Source organism: Mercenaria mercenaria, chromosome 6, assembly GCF_021730395.1.
Source record: "Mercenaria mercenaria strain notata chromosome 6, MADL_Memer_1, whole genome shotgun sequence".
NCBI classification, from domain to species: domain Eukaryota; kingdom Metazoa; phylum Mollusca; class Bivalvia; order Venerida; family Veneridae; genus Mercenaria; species Mercenaria mercenaria.
The window spans coordinates 2,751,198-2,771,420 of record NC_069366.1 but is presented as its reverse complement, the minus strand read 5'-3'; the positions used below and the strand labels follow the sequence as shown (position 1 = coordinate 2,771,420).

The 20,223-nt window shown below is 30.9% G+C and overlaps 1 protein-coding gene across 1 annotated transcript in view; it reads right to left on the bottom strand.

The window, feature by feature from the left end:
- Positions 1 to 20,223, bottom strand: part of LOC123549845 (NXPE family member 3-like) — a 170,636-nt gene that overhangs the window by 62,266 nt on the left and 88,147 nt on the right. Inside the window, exon 5 of the mRNA XM_045338285.2 lies at positions 3,480 to 3,739. Coding sequence (XP_045194220.2) covers positions 3,480 to 3,739 — 260 coding nt within the window. The remainder of the gene's footprint in view (positions 1 to 3,479; positions 3,740 to 20,223) is intronic.

Sequence of the window (20,223 nt, the reverse complement as noted above, 5' to 3'; positions counted from 1 at the left end):
GCCTTACATCCTGGGAATAGATAGCCAATCGGAGCTTCAGTTTGGATAGAATTATGTCTGTGGTTGGGGTAATTCCACACCTCTCCTGCCTTACAAAACAAATAGGTGGATTTCAATGTTTTATATCACCTGAAGTAAAAGTAAAGGGGAATAATGTGTACTCTATAAACACATACTGACATGATGTAAGACATTTGATATGCAGCATACCTTTACTAAATTACACCACTTCATATGCACTTTGTAGAATCTTATACATTTTGCATCTACCATCTTTGCGGAAAATCACAACGTTTCTTGATACAAGTAGAGAGACAAATCCCATTTATTGAATATACTTGTTGAAGACTTAACATTGCAGAATTATGGGGATTTTTATGTGCTTTGCCTGTGATAGGCTTTGACTGCAGAAAAAAACTTGAGATAAATGCAGAAAATACCAACTTTTCTCATTTTAGAATTTAAATTCATTTATGTGTATAAGTAATCCTGGCCCCTTGAATCATACTGTATTTAAGTGAAAAACAACACTTTTATTCGTCACTTTCATAAATAAATGGAGATAATCTTCTATTGATTCGATGCTGCCAATTCTCTACATATTCCTGTACTAGTAAAGGCATACAGAAATGTCAGCAAACATAAACACCTGCTGTTCGCCAACTTTGTATGTTTTCTGGTCTTCCTAATATAACTTTATTTGCTGCATTATATGTGCCATTTTCATTTCAACAATTATATTTGGTGCCCCATTTTTCTGCTTCAGTGTATGACAAAGATTCATTTTAATATATTTTGCCTTAAACACAGCTGTAAATAATACATCTAACACTTTATACATTTCAAACCTATATGTTGCCTGGTCAAATTAGCTTTCATTTCGTTATTTAGCAAATGTTTGTGGCACGTCTTCAGGAATGTGGTTATTCGAAGATTTCTCTTTTTTGAATAATGATGTGTCACAATAAAAGAAATTAACGTATAGTGATTTTTACAATTTTGCAGGTATCACTTTAGGCCAAGTGTCCAACTGATTTACTTTTTTTCGCAGTATTGAAAATAAAATTTTCACCTTAAAAAAAGCTGAAACCATTTAAGCATTGCCCAGTGAAAATATCCACAGTAATTTTGGTACAGGTATCTGTGGTTTCTTATCTATTGAGATATATCACATAGGGTCTTTTGCTGGAAAAGACTTTCTCTCCTGACATTTATTCCAAAATGTTGTTCATCCATATATAAATATTGAAAAAAAAAGTTTCTTGTTTATTTGCCAAATTTTGTTTTTTATTTGAAATTACACATTATATGTAAACCATTACCTTATAATGTTCAGGTAGATTATCAAGAACTGTTTGAAATATATTCTGGATTTCTTCTGTTTATTGGACAAGTTGATCTTGCTTCATTTGATACCATTGGTGAATTCTTATATTGCTTCAACAAAGAATATGTTTGTGCTTCATTTATACAATGTTTTATAACCTGTATGGTGTTACGTATATACTGCTAATGAATTGAATTTTAAACCTAGGAGGTTTTTGTTTTGCATATACGATAACAAGTTTATATTATCAAAATCTGTGTATAATACGAGCATATGTTTTGGAGATATAAGCTTAAGATTTACCGACGACCTTTCCAACGCGGTCAAAATAGGTAGATTTTCTAAGTGCGAACACTACCTTTCGGCTATCCAATGTACCTGAACAGGGTCTCAATTCTGGAGCCATACCTACATGGCCATGTATAAACATGCATATATCATGCTCATAGAGTTGGAACCGGGTCTAAAGCCATTCAGACATGGTTAAAATTGGCATATTACTTAAACATTCTGTATGTCCTTAGCTTCAACACTGCTTGAAAATTTCTGGCCCGCTTGCGAAAACAATGATTTCAAATTGGAACATTGGCTTGGTTCAAATCAATTTGTGTCTTGTTATCAAACTTTTTTCTACTATATTATCGAATTCAAATACTGCAACAGTTATTTGCACAAAACTTGCTTGATCAGGCTATTATTGTTAATATATTTAAATATTTCCCAGAACCTGAATGTGGAACGCCAAAGTCAGTATATGCTTGGCATCCAATCCGTTTAACCGGACAGAGATAATGTCCAAGTAAATCTATACTACCCAAGAAAGTACATCAAAACACCACTTTGTACGTTATCGATGCACCGGAGTGTGTTGCATAGGAGTTTTGGATGTTTTCATAAACATTAACCCCAAAATCCTTATGTTAAAATATTATCAACAGTCTCTACTTCATTATCGTCGGCTTTTAAGGAGGCCTCCGTGGTCGAATGGTTACGTTCGCTGACTTCAAATTACCTGCAACTCACCGATGTGGGTTTGAACCTCAATCGAACCGTTGAATCTTCAATGTGAGGAAGCCATCCAGCTGACTTGCGGAATGTCGGTGGTTCTTCCAAGTTTTACGTCCGTGATGAATTAAATCACAAAGGCAAATTTGGGGCTTCCTACACGATCAAAGCTAGAAAGTCACCATATGACATAAATTCCGTCGGTGCGACGTTAACGCCGAAAATATTATCGCCGACTTTATATATAAATCGATCTGCGGCCTTTTCTGAAGTGAACGCTTTGCCTTGTAGGTAACTTGCATATAATTTAATCTGTATAGAATTTTGATCATTTGTCTATAATTCAAAATAAACATAATAATTAAAATGAAAGCCTGGGTTTTCATTACAAATTTCTGATTCAAAATATCTCCACTTTCAAAACTTACCAAAATATTAATCTGTTAAAAAGACTTTCACAAAAAAACGTACTGCATTTTAATTAACTACACAAAGTTTAATTCAGACAAAAAGAGTACGGAACACTCTTCTTTAATGACTTTATCATTATGAAATGGACTGAATTTTGTACAAACTTCACGTCAGCTTTTTTTAAAATTAACATTTCGTACTCTACATTCCACATATTAGGCTTTTTTTTTCGAACACTCAACGAGTGAAGATATTTAAAATACTTCTAGGGTTAATTCTATTTCACGGTTGCACACAAGTTTCAGTAAGTTCAAATATGGTTAAATGAAAATGGTTTTAACAGACATATACACGTAGCCGTTTGTCTTTTATATTTAATATAGGTGCTTTAGGATTAGCAGTCACTTATACTTTATCTATTCATTTAGTAATAAAATGTATGCAAGAAGATTGATATTAAAAACATCTTCGCGTTATATACATGTAAACCGGCACCAGCGTACATTACCTTTTACATATCTGTTTTGAGACTCCATGACACATTTTGATTTCAGTTGTCCTAAAGCAAACACTATGACCTATTACAATATTTTAGAAACGAAGCATCAAATAGATATCAGCGCTGCTGAACATTTGGGAAACGTCAGCATTTTTAAGAAGAGTGCATATTGACGAACAGACTCATTAAAGAATATAACGGGTCTGAAGCTTAATCAAATACTTGCCAAAGGTTTACCTGTTTGCTAGGCGAAGTTCACATCTGTTCAGAGTTTTGACATATCCAAGCCAGTTGTGCGTGTAAAATGACAGATCAGTACAAGATAAGTTTCTGTATTTTGGTTTTACACAAAACCACGGCATTGTGCTATTCCAGTAAAACAAATTGCACAGACTCGAATATCCAGTGTCATCTTTTAATGTTAAATCGTCAGAATTACAATGCGTCGACTCTGAGATATTGAAACGTGTAAATATTGCTCTTACATCTCTGAAATGCTAAAAAAGAATGGAATATTTAAGAAAGAGCGGGGGCATTTTAATATTGCAAAGAAATGTATACGTTATATTAATTGTTTCCTCACCCTAGCACTTTAAGCACTATATAAATATATGTAGTATTACATTCTGAACTTCACGGAACCTGTTCATTTCAGATCAAGTCATTTCCACACTTTTTTGCTGAAAATGGCTGGATATACGTTTGGTTGGAATCTACGGCTCTGATAAATTTATCCTTTGTATCATTTTGAAATAAACTGCACACATCGGCTATTTTGTCAGAATGATAAATTTGCAATGATAAAAATGTTTGAATGAATTATTTCAACAGCAGAGATAGAGTACAAAAGCGTTCGGAATGTCTTAGTGACACTGCTATTCAAAATTTCTTTTAGGACCTTAAAGGAAATATCCAACTTCACCCTCTTTCTGCAAAAAAAAAAAAAAAAAAAAAAAGCAACATATATTTCCTTGTTAAAACGTCTCTGAGAGGCAGTTGTTTTGTTTTTCTATTTCTTCAAAAAACCTGTAAATGAATTCCTTATCCCGTGCACTTGAATGTTAATGTCATCCCACTATCACATAATGTGAAACTGTGTCCGAGAAGCTACTGATTAAGAAAGCAAATCAATCCATATCATTTAAAACATTTCTGAACGTAAGAAACTACTAAAATTAAAAAAAAATTAAAATGATAAAGCTAGGTGTATGGGTGATACAATTAAACATTCTTAGTGTTTCGAAAATTTAGATATGGGCTTAAATCTGTGCCATACATATACAATTTAGCTCATATTACAAAGGGTGAAAAATGACTATTTGTTTCAATTGTTTTCTTTCATATAAAGGTAATTTAAACCAAACATGTTTGGATAGTTCCAGTTCCAAAATTCATTACATATTATAGAAATACTGAATAGTACATATTGTACCACTGTTGCAGACAGCATCGTTTTGTAACACGTACTTTTCCCGTTTGAGACGTTCTCTTCCTTTGAAAATAGCGTTTCATAATATATGTTACCATTTCGCTGTTTTTAAGTTTTTCAAAATATGGATTACACTTTTAAAAGAAAATCACTAAGGGATAGGAGATATAATAAAAGGTAGTAGGTAAGGGTAGATTTCTCGAAAGCACAGAGCACTTCAAACACAGCCTTAGTTGGAAGAAAGGTGGTGGGGAGTAGTTTGAAGGAGAATGTAGAACAAGGATGAATTTACAAAGGGAATGCAACGTTCTTTTATCACAGTTACACTACAACGTAAACCCAAATAGCGCAGATATTCATGTACCAAAGATCAACACACACAACCACACACAACTAACTAACATAGATAAGCAGACAAGTAAGATATAACAACACTGTAGGGCACCGAATAATATTTTTATATAAATAGCATCAGCAGCTTTACTTAAAATGCTCACCTCAACGTCCCTTTACTGAGAAGGTTCAGTTTTACAACATGTGTCCAAGATGACGTCCTCTCAGAAGACCTGATTGCTTTCGGTCGACCGGTATTACTTTGTTGTCTGTCAATAACTGACCCTGACTGTTTAAACCTTTAAACCCAATAACTATTCTTTGCACTTGCATCTTGCTAAGTTTCTCATCTTCAGGATATCGCTTTTGCATTGACCTAATGACTGTGACCGGGGAATATCGTCATGATACAGATTAATTACTTCTGTGCCCTTTTCTTTGGGAAACGCCATATTGAAAATATTACTTGTTTCGATGACGTCATTTATAACGTTATGACGTCAACGTTTTTCCCGTTATTTTTTATATTACGTAAAACATCATCCTTACTTATTTAGAATATTATATAACATGACTGCGTGATATGTTACATATACGTTTTATATCAGCTCGCACTGAATGGATCGAAAACTTTATCCAAGCATTTGAAAATAATATTGAAAGAACGAGGTATATCCTAAACATTTGTTGTATACTTTAAACGTGCATGTGTATGATATGTGTTCTATCATTTCCTTATATTTGTTAATTTAGGTACATAAAAGATGAAAAGGAAAAAAAGCTTTCTAGTCTGCATCATTGTGCCAATCTATCTTCAGTAATTTGATATCATTATATATTTTATATATATATATATATAAATATCATTTACACAATAACAAGTTCATTTACAATAGTATTTATTTCAACTGTTTCTTCATACAATACAATTGAGTAAACACGGATATTATATTTAGCTGCCGGCTAATTAATTTAAATTTAGCTGTTTATGTAATATACTTAGAATCTTCTTTTATTCCTTCATTTTTAAATTCTAAGTTAAAATGAACAAATCCAAACAAAAATCGAAAATTGAATATATTTAAGAGACTTTCAGTGGTTTATTAATTTGTTTATGAAAATAATTAAGAACATCATCATAAGTTCTTGATATACTTGTACATTCCGTTTCTGGATATAAAAAAAAAACATTACCAACTTCAAGACGGCAAGATTCCAGCCTACAGTCATTATCTGCTGCATTAGCTTTAAATGTATCTAATAAATGTGGATTATGTTCTTGTTAATTACTTTTATCAGGTCGTTGTAAATAAACAAACACATGTTCGTTTTTTTTTCACACCGGCTGTTATTCCAAAAGTTGTATTATTTTGTTGTGTATCTACAGATTGTGTTATCATTTCACGAAGGTATTTCCAACTTGTTGCTTTCAATATCTTTCAGAAATTAAAATAATTCCATATAGATTAAAAATTAAACGTGAAACCCACAAAATTAATGTAGTTACAATTACCCTTCCTGCATCGGCAACATTAGCTCTGTAAATTAATTCATTATCATTTGTTAATTGTAATGTTATTTGAATCTGACTTTGGGGTAACATTTTTTGTTCCAAACCATAAAAAAATGAATAATTATTTAACAGAAATTTAGCATTTACCTCATTAACACCCTGGATTAATACCTTCCTAGAAGCAAAACATTTATTATATCCAGCTTGGTCATCCCTACCCTCAGCACTATCAGTATTATCTCAATAAATAAATTCGTTTGTTCTAGTTGATTCTCCATAATTATTAGATAGTTCCACTAAATTGTTTACATTTATTACCTTGTACAAATTATTACAATTATAGATATTTTTTTCCATTTTGTTTAATTATTAGCTGATCAATTATTGAAGCTGCATTATTAATTAAAGCAAGTAGATTATCACCACCATAATTATTACCATTAGGAAGTTTATTACCTTTAAAACCTACAGAAAAACACCGCTCGCTCGAGGTCGCAAGGGGATGAGCAAAATGCTCGAGTTTTCCATAGTTTCGAGCGACCCAAACATTGACCACCATACCAAGAAAATTGAAGTTTGTTTTACCAATACTAATTGCATAGTAAACGGTGATACGTAATAATAACATGCTTGTGACGTTTTCAAAAAAAAGACGTATTACAAACGTTATCTATGATAGACGTTTCAGTACGTAATTTGTAAATGGCACATGTGAGAAACAACTGAGACTTTTTCTTTTAATTTATCAGGAAGTGCATATCAAAATTATCGTCTCAATTTTACGTAAAAGGCTATATTATTTCCTTAATTTGCATGCAAACAAATGCCGATTAAAACACTAGGATCTCATAACAATCTTCTCGACCCCGAAGAAAAGAAGTTTAAAATAATCAGCAATTGATCGATAACTGAGCAATAAAACTTTTCTTCCACCTTTTATCAAGAATTTGTCTCATTATCAGATCAAATATACCGAAAAACAAACATTTAGGATAGTCCTGGAATAGACCACGCAATTCTCACGGCGTGTGGAAATTTTTAATTAACCGATACATTCAGACCATAGAAGGTGTGAAAATTTTTAAACCTCTGCTCGAGTTTGCCAAAAGCAACAAAGACTAAATTAATACATAGGGGTCGTGTTACCGATGCTCGACCCAGCAATGATAATTTCACATCGAAAATAGAAGGAAATCGGCCGGGACCACATGAATTGCTCGAGCGAGCCCAGGTACTCGAGTCATCGATGCTCGAGCGAGCGATGTTTCATTGTACTTCAAAGTAACCATTAAACCAATCAAAATATGAACTTCTGTCATTTATTGTAAAGTGATACCCACTTTTTTGTTGTTTAGCATTATTTCCCGAGACAGAAATTAAAGGTTTATCTAATTGAATAGGAGTTATTTCGTATCTATCACAATACTGTTTTGTTTTAAACATGTATATTATATATTATTTTATTTTTTTTATAAATTAATTTGTAAATACGTTTACTCGCTCCAGATCCTGACAATAATTTATTTAATTTTATATTAATATCCTTCTTCATTATTTGAATTTCTGTTTCGGAAGCACCGAAAACAAGGCAAACAGTGAAAATTGCAGACTCGGTTTGATTGAGTCTGTTCATGAGCAGTAATGGAAGATGCAACACTGCCCACTCCCCTAGCACCGTCTTAAGCAGTATTCAATCGTCAAATTTAAATGAGTTGAAAACTTGTTTCAATTTCATTAACATTAATTATTCTACCAAATACATCTGTAAGATATATTCTAATTGAATTGATAATATTTTTTATTAATTTCAGAATATTTAACGCTTTGTGGTTCTTTTGTAAATGTTCTTGTTAAATCTGCAGTACTTAAAGCATATATAATATCACTAAAATTACCATCAACAAGTAAATTATCAGTAAGATCACAATGAATGTAAATTGTATCCACAGAGTTAGTTATATTTGGTGTCGTAGTTCCCCATTCAGTATTGTTCAAAGCTTTTGTTCTCAAATCCAAGCAATGTGTGAAAATTTGACATTCTTAAATCCAACATAAAATTATCATGAATTGAATTTAGGATTTTAAAACTACTAAAATCAAATTTCGAACTTATTGAAGCAATGTCTGATTGATTTAATTCAAAATCACCATTACTTATTTGTGTTTTTCTGATTTAATATTAATGTCTGTATAACTGTAAGAGCCATTTGTAAATATGATATCTTTCCATTCTTTACCATTATTATAACGAATTCTTTTATTGTTATATTCATCACTAATATTATGCCAAGAGAAAGTCACAGTGTTAATACTATCCAAACCAACAACGTAAGTTTTACTTTTATCTAAAATTAAATTCACTGACTGTAAAATCGCTTGGAGTATTTCTATTATTGTTTTTAACAGCTTCAGAACTATGCACTACTTTTTGTTTCATTTATATTCAAGAAAAATATTTTTATATAACATTTCATGTTCTTTTTGTAACAATTCATTCAATTTTAATAGTTCATCAATTAATACCTTCATTTTTTAGTTCTTCAGCGTCAATTGAACCACAAATAAGCTCTAAGTCTTTAACCAATTCTTTTAGATTACATGAACAAACGTCATAACCTTGACCCCTAATTACTTTTTTAATTGATGGATCTTTTATTGATAGGTAATCCTGATTTTCCTGTTAATTCTTTAAATATTTTTCTAGAAAATATTGAATGTTTTTATTATTGTTATCTTAATCTTTTATTAATCAAATCAATCAAATCATCATCTACCATAACGTTAATAACTTCTTTTCCAGTGTTTTTATTTGTAGCAATCAATTTGTTTTGACCATAAAGATTATTAAGATCAATCAATAAATTACCATACTGTCCATTTGGTAAAACTTTATATGGATTATGATATCTTATTCCCTTTCCAAATACCTCTGAGACTTTAATCATTTTCGATAAGCGTTTACTGTATTTTCTAAGATTTTATCTGTGTAATTCTAACTCCAAAACATACTCACTTGCAGCCATAGGTTCTAAATTTTTAATTTAATTTTTTTTTACCTGATTTATTTTCGCTATATTTATTTATATCACGAGTAAAGTTCTTTAAATTCTTGGTAACCTCTTTTCTTGTTTTTGTCCAATAGTCTTTATCTTTGCTTATTGCTTACTTAATGTTGGTAATCCATAGCTTGATGATATATCTTGATTGATATTGCCTCAAATTCTTCTTCTGATTCTTCTGATTCTTCAGTAGGGAAATTCTTTTTCTCTACTATAATCCTCATATTCTTTTTCTAAATCAAATTCGTTTTCTCTGCCATAATCTTCCAGTATTTTATCAATCTCTTTGTTGTCTAGTTTTTGTGGTAATGGTGGAAATAATGGTTGTTGTAGTTCCGGGGGTGGTGGTTCTTCCAATAGCTCTGCCAATTTTTGTTGTTCTACTTCTTGTATTTTATCAACAAACCTTTTGGAAGTAACACTAATTGCTGTTTGATTCCATGTAATGCTTTTAACTGACTCAATTCTTCTTTTTGATTTTCTATTCCTTCTGTAATTGGTTTATACATTTCGCTATACATTTCTCGATCAGTAGCTTTTCTTATTTTTTCTCTCATTATTTCTTCTCTTATAGCTCTTACTTTCTGTCCAACAAGGTTGTTTATTTCTCTTATTTCTTTAAGTTTTGCTAGCATTAAATGTAAGATAATGTATGATAATGTAAGATAATGTAATATTTTTATATGATACAAAAAATGATAAATCTAATAACTTAAAGCAATTTTATCCTTTTATGCCAGATTCATGTTTTAGAATGTTAATATGTCGATCTTCTGGATCAGGAAAAAGCATTTACATTAATGCATATGTTACGAAAACCTCTTGTATATTATGATAAATTATACCTGTATGCTAAAAATCTAGAACAATCTAAATATCAGGATTTAATAGACCACTTAAATACAATTGCAAAAAAAATAAATAAAGCAGATCCAAATGAAATACATGAATATTCTAAATATGAAATAAATGATGTTAATGATCTTGAACCAGATAAACAAAAAGTAGTAATATTTGATGATTTTATATGTGAAGAAAAAAGGTTCAAAATGAAATAGCAAAATACTTTATTCAAGGACATCACAAAAACTGCTCTGTTATTTATTTAAGTCAGTCTTTTGTCGTGTTCAGCGACCTGTGAAGGGTTCGCTTTCCTCTATTTTACTATAAAACACCAAAGAATTAACTGTTCACATTATATTTTGTTTGAAAGTCCCGGACTGGTAAAAAGGAAAAGGATATGGTTTGTAATGATTAAAATATAGATTGTGACTGTTTTACTAATGCAACAAAACAAAAATATGATTTCTTATATGTTGACAATCCAAGGAAGTTTTTAAGAAAACACTTTACAGGAATTATAATAATTATATAATGGGAATTTTCAATAATATAGAACAAATAAGTGAACCCGACAGTATAAGTAAAGTTAAATTTGATATTGATTTAAGTGATTATGTAACGAAAAACAATTCAAAAAGCATAAAATGAACATGGACTCATATCTTCATAAAAATAAGGAACTTGATAACACAATAAACAGACCATTAAATATGGGAGGTAATGAAATAATCAACCTAGGAATTCCAGATAAACCCGCTGATGCAGTCCCAAGACGGTTTATATATAAAATATATTAAAATATAATAGAAGACTATAATCTTGAAGAAAATCAAAACTATAAAACAAACATTAGAAACAGAAGTACAAAATATTGAAGAAATAACAAGAAAAACTTAAAAGCAATGAAAAAGTAATGATTGAGATGCATAGTAAATTTGAAAAAGAAATGAAAGCTATGGTTAATTCTATTAAAGAACTTGAATAAAAATCTGATTTATCAGATAGTCAGATAAAAGAAGTATTTAGAACTAATTCTGAAAAGATACACATCAAGTTCGGGAATTAAGTAATAGTATGATTAAACATGAGAACTAAAAGATTACTGAAGCCGAGAAAATGTTACAAAATATGTATCAGTTAGAAGTCAGAACAGAAATAAATAAACTAAATACTGACCTTACAAAAAGAAATCAAGATTTACTTGACACATTTTCAAATAAATATGCAGAACATCAATCTGAACTTGAAAAGGCAGCTTCACAAAGAGGTGATGGCCATGATACAACATTAGATAACCTTGAAAGAAGAGTTCAATTTTCAAAAAGAAAACAAAAAATAAGAAACAACTTTGGACCTTGATTAGTAATGTTGACACACGTCACAATTTAAAGTACGCGGAATAAATTAAACTTACAGGTTTGTTAGTAAAAGATATTAACGAATATAAGGATAAAATTGAAAAAGAAATAAAAATGAACTGGACTTGGTAGTTGAAAAGTCAGTTAAACCAGGGTAATTAATTACTTCTAATACTGAAGCAATAGCCACTAATACTGAAACAATTTCCACTAATGCAGAAGTAATTACAAAGGTAAAAAATGTCTTTTTAAAACAAGAAACACGATTAGCTAGAACAAAAAATACTGTTGACAATTTGTCTGCTTCTGAAGTTGCTACAACAAAACGAATTGATGATTTAGATGAAGTAATTCTAAAATCAAATGAAGATTATAAAGCAATAGAAAAAGAACTAGAAAAAGTAAGAAGTGAAGTGTTTCTTTTTGAACGATACAATAACAGACAACTAAATGTAAAGAGTAGTTTTAGTGGAACATAATTTGAAATTGAAGATAAACAGTTACAACAAAAGGTATTAAAGACCTCAGATTTATGTTGCATTATTTGGAATACGAGTGAATAAGATTACAGATTATAAAAGTTTTATAAAAAAAAGTAAAAACACGTATTATCGCCGGCTACGAAGAATCGGTAGATAATGCATTTGAAATCATACAAGATGGGGATTACATAATTGAAATCAGCATTATCATAGACTTCATAGACTTACACTTCGCAAACTACCATGGAGAATTTCATTTAAATTTCATTTTTGACTGGCGGAGTTTTTAAACAAATGGAATAGAGTATATAACACCTGAGGTTAAAAATACAACACTGGTTTTTAAGAAAAAAATAAAATTAATTTAAGCAGAGGAACAACATTTGAAATTTCGCTAAATGTAAGCAGAGACTTATCGATGGATTTTACTATAGAACCAGGAAGTTATGTCAAAATCTATCTGGTTAATCCAGTCAATTGTTTTATTGCCATTGTTGTTTATATAATGGTAATATTCAATAACATAAACGAAAAAGTAAGTAAAATAGAAAGACAAACAGTAAGAAAAACTCCACTGCTTTTAACATCTGAAACAGAAGATGCTGTTGGATTATGTAAATGGAATGTAGTAAATGCTAGTACTGGTTTAGTTCAAAATGGTTATAATGTAACAATTAAACAAAATTGCATTGTAATTATTCTTATTGATGCAATTAAATTAGATAAATGAGAAGCTAAATTGGAACTAAAAAGCAAAGAAAATAAAATTCTTCAAAGTTACAATGTAAAGAAAAACAGAAAAAATGAATCTATTTCTATTAATTATGCTGATCAATTAAAACAAATGATGTTATTTATATATATGGCTTAAACGTTAAAAATATTCAATTAACAATTTATGGTTCTGTGACCGGGCTGAGCTAAAGCTCATAAGGAGCTGAGGCTCTGTAGGCTAATGTATTAATACCATTATCAAGAATATATCTTTTATCGTCATAACATGATATAGATGTTTTATTAATAATATAACTGGAACGATTGTGTTTATCAAAACGAATAACTTTAAAGGTATGTTTACTTTGGATTGAATTAAACAAAGTATCTTTGTAATTTTTATGAACTATTGTGTTCTTAACAGCAAGTTTTTAATTCATTTACATTTTTAATGTTAACTTCATTTTCTAATAGATATGAATACATTTGATTTCTTAATCCAATAAATTCAACAATGGAAATGCCGGCAGCTTCATCTTTGAATTTTCCAATTACTTTTTTATTAATTGTCGAAATAAAATTTTGAATTACTGTCATAATCACTATTACCAAATAAATCTTTGTCCTTATAAAAATTCTCATATGCAACTTCAGTATTTATTTCATAACATAATAAATCAGTGTCAGTAAATAAAAGCTTTGCTGAATCCTCATACTTTTCCTTAATGTAATTATAATGAAAAATCATACATTAAATATTTTTATAAATCAAGAATGCCGTTTTAACATAACAATATAATCTGGAAAGTTGATCCCTCGAAAGCACCGAGATCAAAGCAAACAGTGAAAATTGCAGACTCGGTTTGATTGTTTAATAACAGATTTTCTTTTATTCTACGAAAACCAAACAACTTCTTATTAAACATCGAAATATTGAACGAACAAACGAAGGTTTTGCTGTACACTTTAATAAAATATATTCATTATGTGTTAATTTAATATTAACTCTTTTGCGTAAATTCTAACATCGTCTTACCGAATACCGAGATTTTCATGAGTTTAAAAAAATGTCTTTTTCAAAAGAATTCTTTGCTTTAGAACTTTTTTAAGTATTAAAATCAATATACATTTTTAACCAAGGACTTTCATCAAGAGTTAATATTCTATGTATTATTTATTTGTGTTACTTTTAATCCTAATTGTGCATATACTTCAAGATTTTTAAAATGAACAGCATAGTTTTGTTTTTTCATTAAAGTTGGAACTATATTTTTACATTACTTTTTACTATTTCAAATTCTTTTTTTAATGTTTATACTATAATTTGAAAGCCATTCGTCTGTTGTTTTTTTTTTTTTTTTGTTGTTTTTTTTTTTTTTTTTTTTTTTCTTTTTTTAATTTTCCAGGAGCATAAGGGTAATAATTGTGAAGATCATGTAATCCTTTTGGATATTCAAGATCACATTCAATTATAAAGTTAGTTTTACCTTTTGCAATTAATTTCTTATATTGTTTTAAAGTGACCCATTTAAAATTTCCAGAGGGCAAAGGTCGGCACATGGCCCAACTGTAAAGATTTTTGGTGTTGAGGTATATAATGTATTTAGTTTCTAATTCAGAATCATAATCTTTCATATATTTATTGTTTGCTTTGCTATAACGATTAGCTATATAACTAATTCCTCCTCTCAGTCCCTTTTCAATAAAAAGGTACATATCAATATCAGTTATTGAATCCAAATTTATTCCAGTCATTTTTAACATTGCATCCCAAGCTAACCCAGGACTACTAAAGTAATGGCAAGGGTCAAGTTTAAAATATTCCAAACACAGTTTTCTAAAATTTTCAAAAGCATTAGCTAAAAGTGATACGTAAGTTTATAAATACATATCATGATATTCTCCCATTGTTTTTATTTCAAATTTATTCCAAACATTTTAGCATGTTCATATTCCTTGTCAAATATGTGTGATTCATTTAAAATTGAATAAAACTCTTCTTTAGGAGGTAATTCTGTATCTTTGAATCTATTAAATGAATCCATGTAATCATATGGATAAATGCCTTTTGTTTATAATAATTATTATTTTTTATTATTTTTAAAATCTTGAGATGTGTACTTCAATTCTGGAATATTTTTTACTAAGTTATCTAATGATTAAGTCATAACATTAGGAATAACATCTATTTCTTTTTTAAAGTTTCCTATATGTTGCATAATAAAATGACCATCATAACCTCTTAAATTATGAAAAATAACAGGAATTGTGTGTGTTAGTCTAAAATTAATATTACATTCTGAGTTAGCACTTCCCCTAAATTTCCCTGTTATATGAAAGTGATCCCGGACCTTTGGTCTTTTCGAAAAACTTTGTTTATCATCTCGTACAGAATTTTCATTTTCCTTATATTCTTTTCCACAAATATGACAAGAGGTATGTTTTGAAATAAAGCTTCATTTTTTACAGACATTTTCAAATCTTTGTTAAAGTTTTCATTAAATATTTCCTTACAATATCCTTCTTCCTCGAGCATTTTTTTTCAATAAATTTATAAACTGCATAATTTCCAACAGGGAAAGCCACGTTCAAAACACACAGCCTCCCCAAAGACACACACGAACAACCCTCGCACACAACACAGAAAATGAAACACCAAAGGACAAAACAAACAAATATAGGAACACAGTGGGGCATCGCCTTGGAACGGTCAGTGGCAAAACCACCACTGGGGAGTTTAAACCGGTTTATGGTGCACCATACCGCACTCTTACCCCCATCATGTTCCAAAGTTACAAGACAGTGTAAATAAAAATAATCCCCGCCAGGTGAAATCCTAAAATACGTAAAGGCAACAGAAGGTATGCTATGTAAAACACAAAGATGCCCTTGTAAATATAATATAAAAATGCAGTCCTTAAGAACCTAATACGCATGTAATCAATGTCTTTGCAGAAGACAGAGCAACAAGGAAAACACCCTTAAGGGCCCGACGAAACATGCCAGAAGACGGAAATCAAAATAGCTCAGTCCTGGTGGGGTTTAAGAACTACTAATCATAGAGTCCTCCACCTGATCCGTCAGACACAATCAAAGAGGAAAGCGTAGTGTCCAACTGTAAAAGGGTTGAACACCAAACATGCGGTGTGTCTCAAAACAGTTGGGTCATAACCTCTTTTCATAAAACGTTTAATTACGTTGATTAAATAAAAATGAAAAATTGCCATGACCCAAAATCTTACGAAGTTGGTAAACCACATCCCCATTAAAAGCGGGTTTTGACATACCTTCCCGCAGAAGTGATTTTAAATTGCTATTGTATTTTAAAACCAAATCTGAATTACGATAATAAAATTTAGAAAAGTATTTACGTAATTTATAATAACGGTAGCCCTGCTGAAGAAGCTTATTTGTAATAAATAAGTTATGTTCATTGAAATCTTCAACATGACTACATGCTCTTGCAAACCGAATTAACTGAGAAATATATACCCCATAAGATGTAGCCTGGGGTACATCTCCATCCAAATGTGGGAAATTTACAATACTGAAATTAAAATCATCCCTCTTGTCTTAAATTTTGGTATGTATGAAATTTTCGCAAATAGAGAGATGTAAATCTAGAAATGAAGTAGTATTATCCGAGTTGTTAGTTTTATTTAACTGCAGCTCTCTGGGATATATATTTTCCCATAACTGATCAGAAAACAGATTATCCATATTAAGTATATCATCCAGATAGCGTGATGTATTATTAAATGCAGTTATAATGTCTGCCTGTGTATCTTGAGAAAGGCTGAACATAAAATCTCTTTCATAACAATATAAAAACAGAGCTGCAACAAGGGGTGCACAATTTGTTCCCATGGGAATACCAATTACTTGTCTGAAAATTTCATTCCCAAACCTGACGTAAATATTGTTCAATAAAAAGGAAAGGGCTTTACAAACTTCGTCACAGGTCCACATAGTAAAATTCTTTACAATGCAATTAGTAAAAAATGCTTTATCGAAATTGCAAGCGAGGAAAGTAGCATTTTCCCTGGCAAAAGTTTTTTGAATAAGGGCAGTAAGTTTTTCCTTAATTAAGTTATGAGGTAAAGTCGTATAAAGAGTGGAAAAATCGTAAGTACTGACTGAAGACACCCTATAATTTTTAATTCTAAATTTATCCAGGATTTCGCCAGAATGTTTTACCGACCAAAATAAGTTTTTACCAGTGTTTTCGTATACTTTGTCACAATATCTTTTCACATGGGCTTTAACAGCAGTAAGGCATGATGTTAATAACTTGGAAATATTTGTGGTGGTACAGGAGCTTGATTTAGCGATAAAACGAGCTTTATATGGTTGTTTATGTAATTTTGGAATTCAGATCATAGTAGGAAGTTTAATTTGCTGGTCATCTATACGAACTTTTAAATTAGAAACTTCAGTGATGTGAACATTGATCAATCGTTGTTCATCAGAATTACTCGATGCGTAAGTTTCAGTACTGTTAAGTTCGTTTCGTAAAACATTTATATAATGTAAGCGTCAAATGATGATAATATTGTTAGCCGCCTTGTCTGCTGGAACTAAAACATATTTAGAATGAAATTCTTGGATTTCTTTTTTTTTTCAGATGTCTTAAAGTGAACTTGGGCTTAGGTGGAAGTAGGTGCTCATTTGTTTTATAAAATTTAATACGGGAATCGACAATTTTAAAAATATTACGTTTCCAAGACGATAATGCATTTGGATCAGCATTTTCTCGTCGGCACCATTTTACACAAAAAGTTTCGATGGATTCTGCAATCTGACCACGACATGCATCAAAGTCGATATTTGAAGGAATTCTGTATTTAGGCCCTTTAAAAAATAAATTACGAATACGTTTGTCTTTGATAATATCAAAATTACCAGTGATGACATGGCCTGCATCTGAGTAGCAAAATTTTGAGTGTTTACAATCACAAGAAGTTGGAGTATTAGTAGTTACATCTAGGTCTGATACGATTTTATTATAATTGAATATAATATTTCTCACAGGTGTTTTATATTTATAACAGATTATCGGAACTTCAGAGTTTCTGAAATATTTAGGCACAGAATCGATGACACGTTTATCTCGAAATATACTAGGTACATCGATGAAGTCAATACCTTTATTTATAAAACATATCTTAAGTAAATGTCTGTCATGGTCAGATTGAGTGTCGATATGTGGACGGAGAATATGTTGCGTATAACTTTGAATAAGATATGATACAGTGTAAAAAGGATCTGTTTGAATAACATACTGGTCCGCTTCTTCGTCGAGATTTTTAAGGGACTGAACAGATAAAGATGTGAGACGAGAAAGCATCGAGTGTCTACCAGAGTTAGAAAGAATTAAATCAAGGTCGGCAACAGACATATTGACTTTAGAATTACGCTTAACATTACCATTGCGTCTTATTCCATGAGATCTAGATTTACGTTTTCTTATGTTCAGAATCGAAAAGATGTCAATATCAGGGTTTTTAGAGATATTACCTTCTTGATAAATATTATCATTTAAGCCCAACGGAAACGGTGACTGTAAATTTTTTATCCATTTGAATTCTGCTAAATGTCTGGCTTTGATCTTAAAACTAGAGGTGGCATTTAAATCATATACGAGTTGTTCTACTGGCTGAATTGTAACCTGATCAAATGTATGGCCAGATTTACGAAAGTGTTGGTATAAAAAGGTAGTAAATTTGTTCCGACTACGTATTTTGTATGAATGTTCGCGGAAACGAATTTTCAAAGATCGCCCAGTTTGGCCAACATACTGAATACCACAATTCGTTGCGTTTCACGTCTGTACATAAATCATGTGGGAAGTATTTCAATCAATGTCAGAAATCAGTTTTACATTAAAAGTTCTTCCATTAACATTTGAAGTGATAGTAGACCTGTGCGATAAATGATTGCAAAAACCGCACCTCTTAGAATTGCACTTGTTAATAGAACGGTAACCTCTACATCTCTGTGGAAAATTTGGGATAACTAAAATGGACCCGAATGCCAGTGAACACAGAACCTTCAACGCGGTATAAACAACTTCTCTTCTTTGACGGAGGCCGAGAGTTTTGAATGCAAAACAATCCCTGAAGGATGAAAATATAACAGTATTGATTGAATGTACGGGGAGACTTTTTACGGCCGCCACACGGCACAAACAACACGATTGTGAGCATAAAAAACAAGGAAGAATACCCAACAGGGAAAGTCACGTTCAAAACACGCAGCCTCCCCAAAGACACACACAAACAACCCTCGCACACAACACAGAAAATGAAACACCAAAGGACAAAACAAACAAATATAAGACCTCTTTAAACTTCTGTTGGTTTAGTATATTTATCATCATAACAACAAACAACTTTATAACCGTAACCACAATCTACATGTTTTTGGTATGGATCAGTAAATTAAAATTCAGGTGATGGTAATGCAGTAGATTTTTTTTCTAGTTATTGATTCAAAATCAGCATAATTTACAAAAGGTACTGCTAAGCATTTATGATAATTTCTAAAACGTATTTTACTTCCCTCTTTTGGCATTTTTACAGCTTGAATACCATTAATAGCTAAACACTTTGTAATATGTTCAGTTATTTTTTTTTTTTTTTGAGAAAAAATTTGTAAACATGATTTGCAAAAATGTTTTTTATTTTTACATTTATTTTTAAACATTATTCTGTTAAAGTCTTTAATCCCAACATAATGTGTTATTTTGGCATTATTAATTAACAACATGTCACAGTATTCTTCATATTGATATTTTGAAATTTACAATGGATAAACATTATTATCTTCATAACCAAATATATTAAATGAAATGTATTAAATGAAATGGGGCCTCCGTGGCCGAGTGGTTAAGGTCGACTTCATATCACTCACCCCTCATAGATGTTGGTTCGGGCTTCACTCGGGGCGTTGAATTTTTCATGTGAGGAAACCACCCAGCTGGCTTACGGAAGGCCGGTGGTTCTACCCAGGTGCCCGCTCGTGATGAAATATAGCACGGGGGGCACCTGGGGTCTTCCTCCGCCATTAAAGCTGAAAAGTCGCCATATGACCTATCATGTGTCTGTGCGACGTTAAATCCAACAAAAAAATATTAAATGAAATATCATTCCGAGTTTCTATTTTAGGTATTTGATTTAATGTAACAGGAAATGTTATTCCCTTTATAATTGAATTTTTCTATATGATTTTTATATTTTGAAACTCTTTGA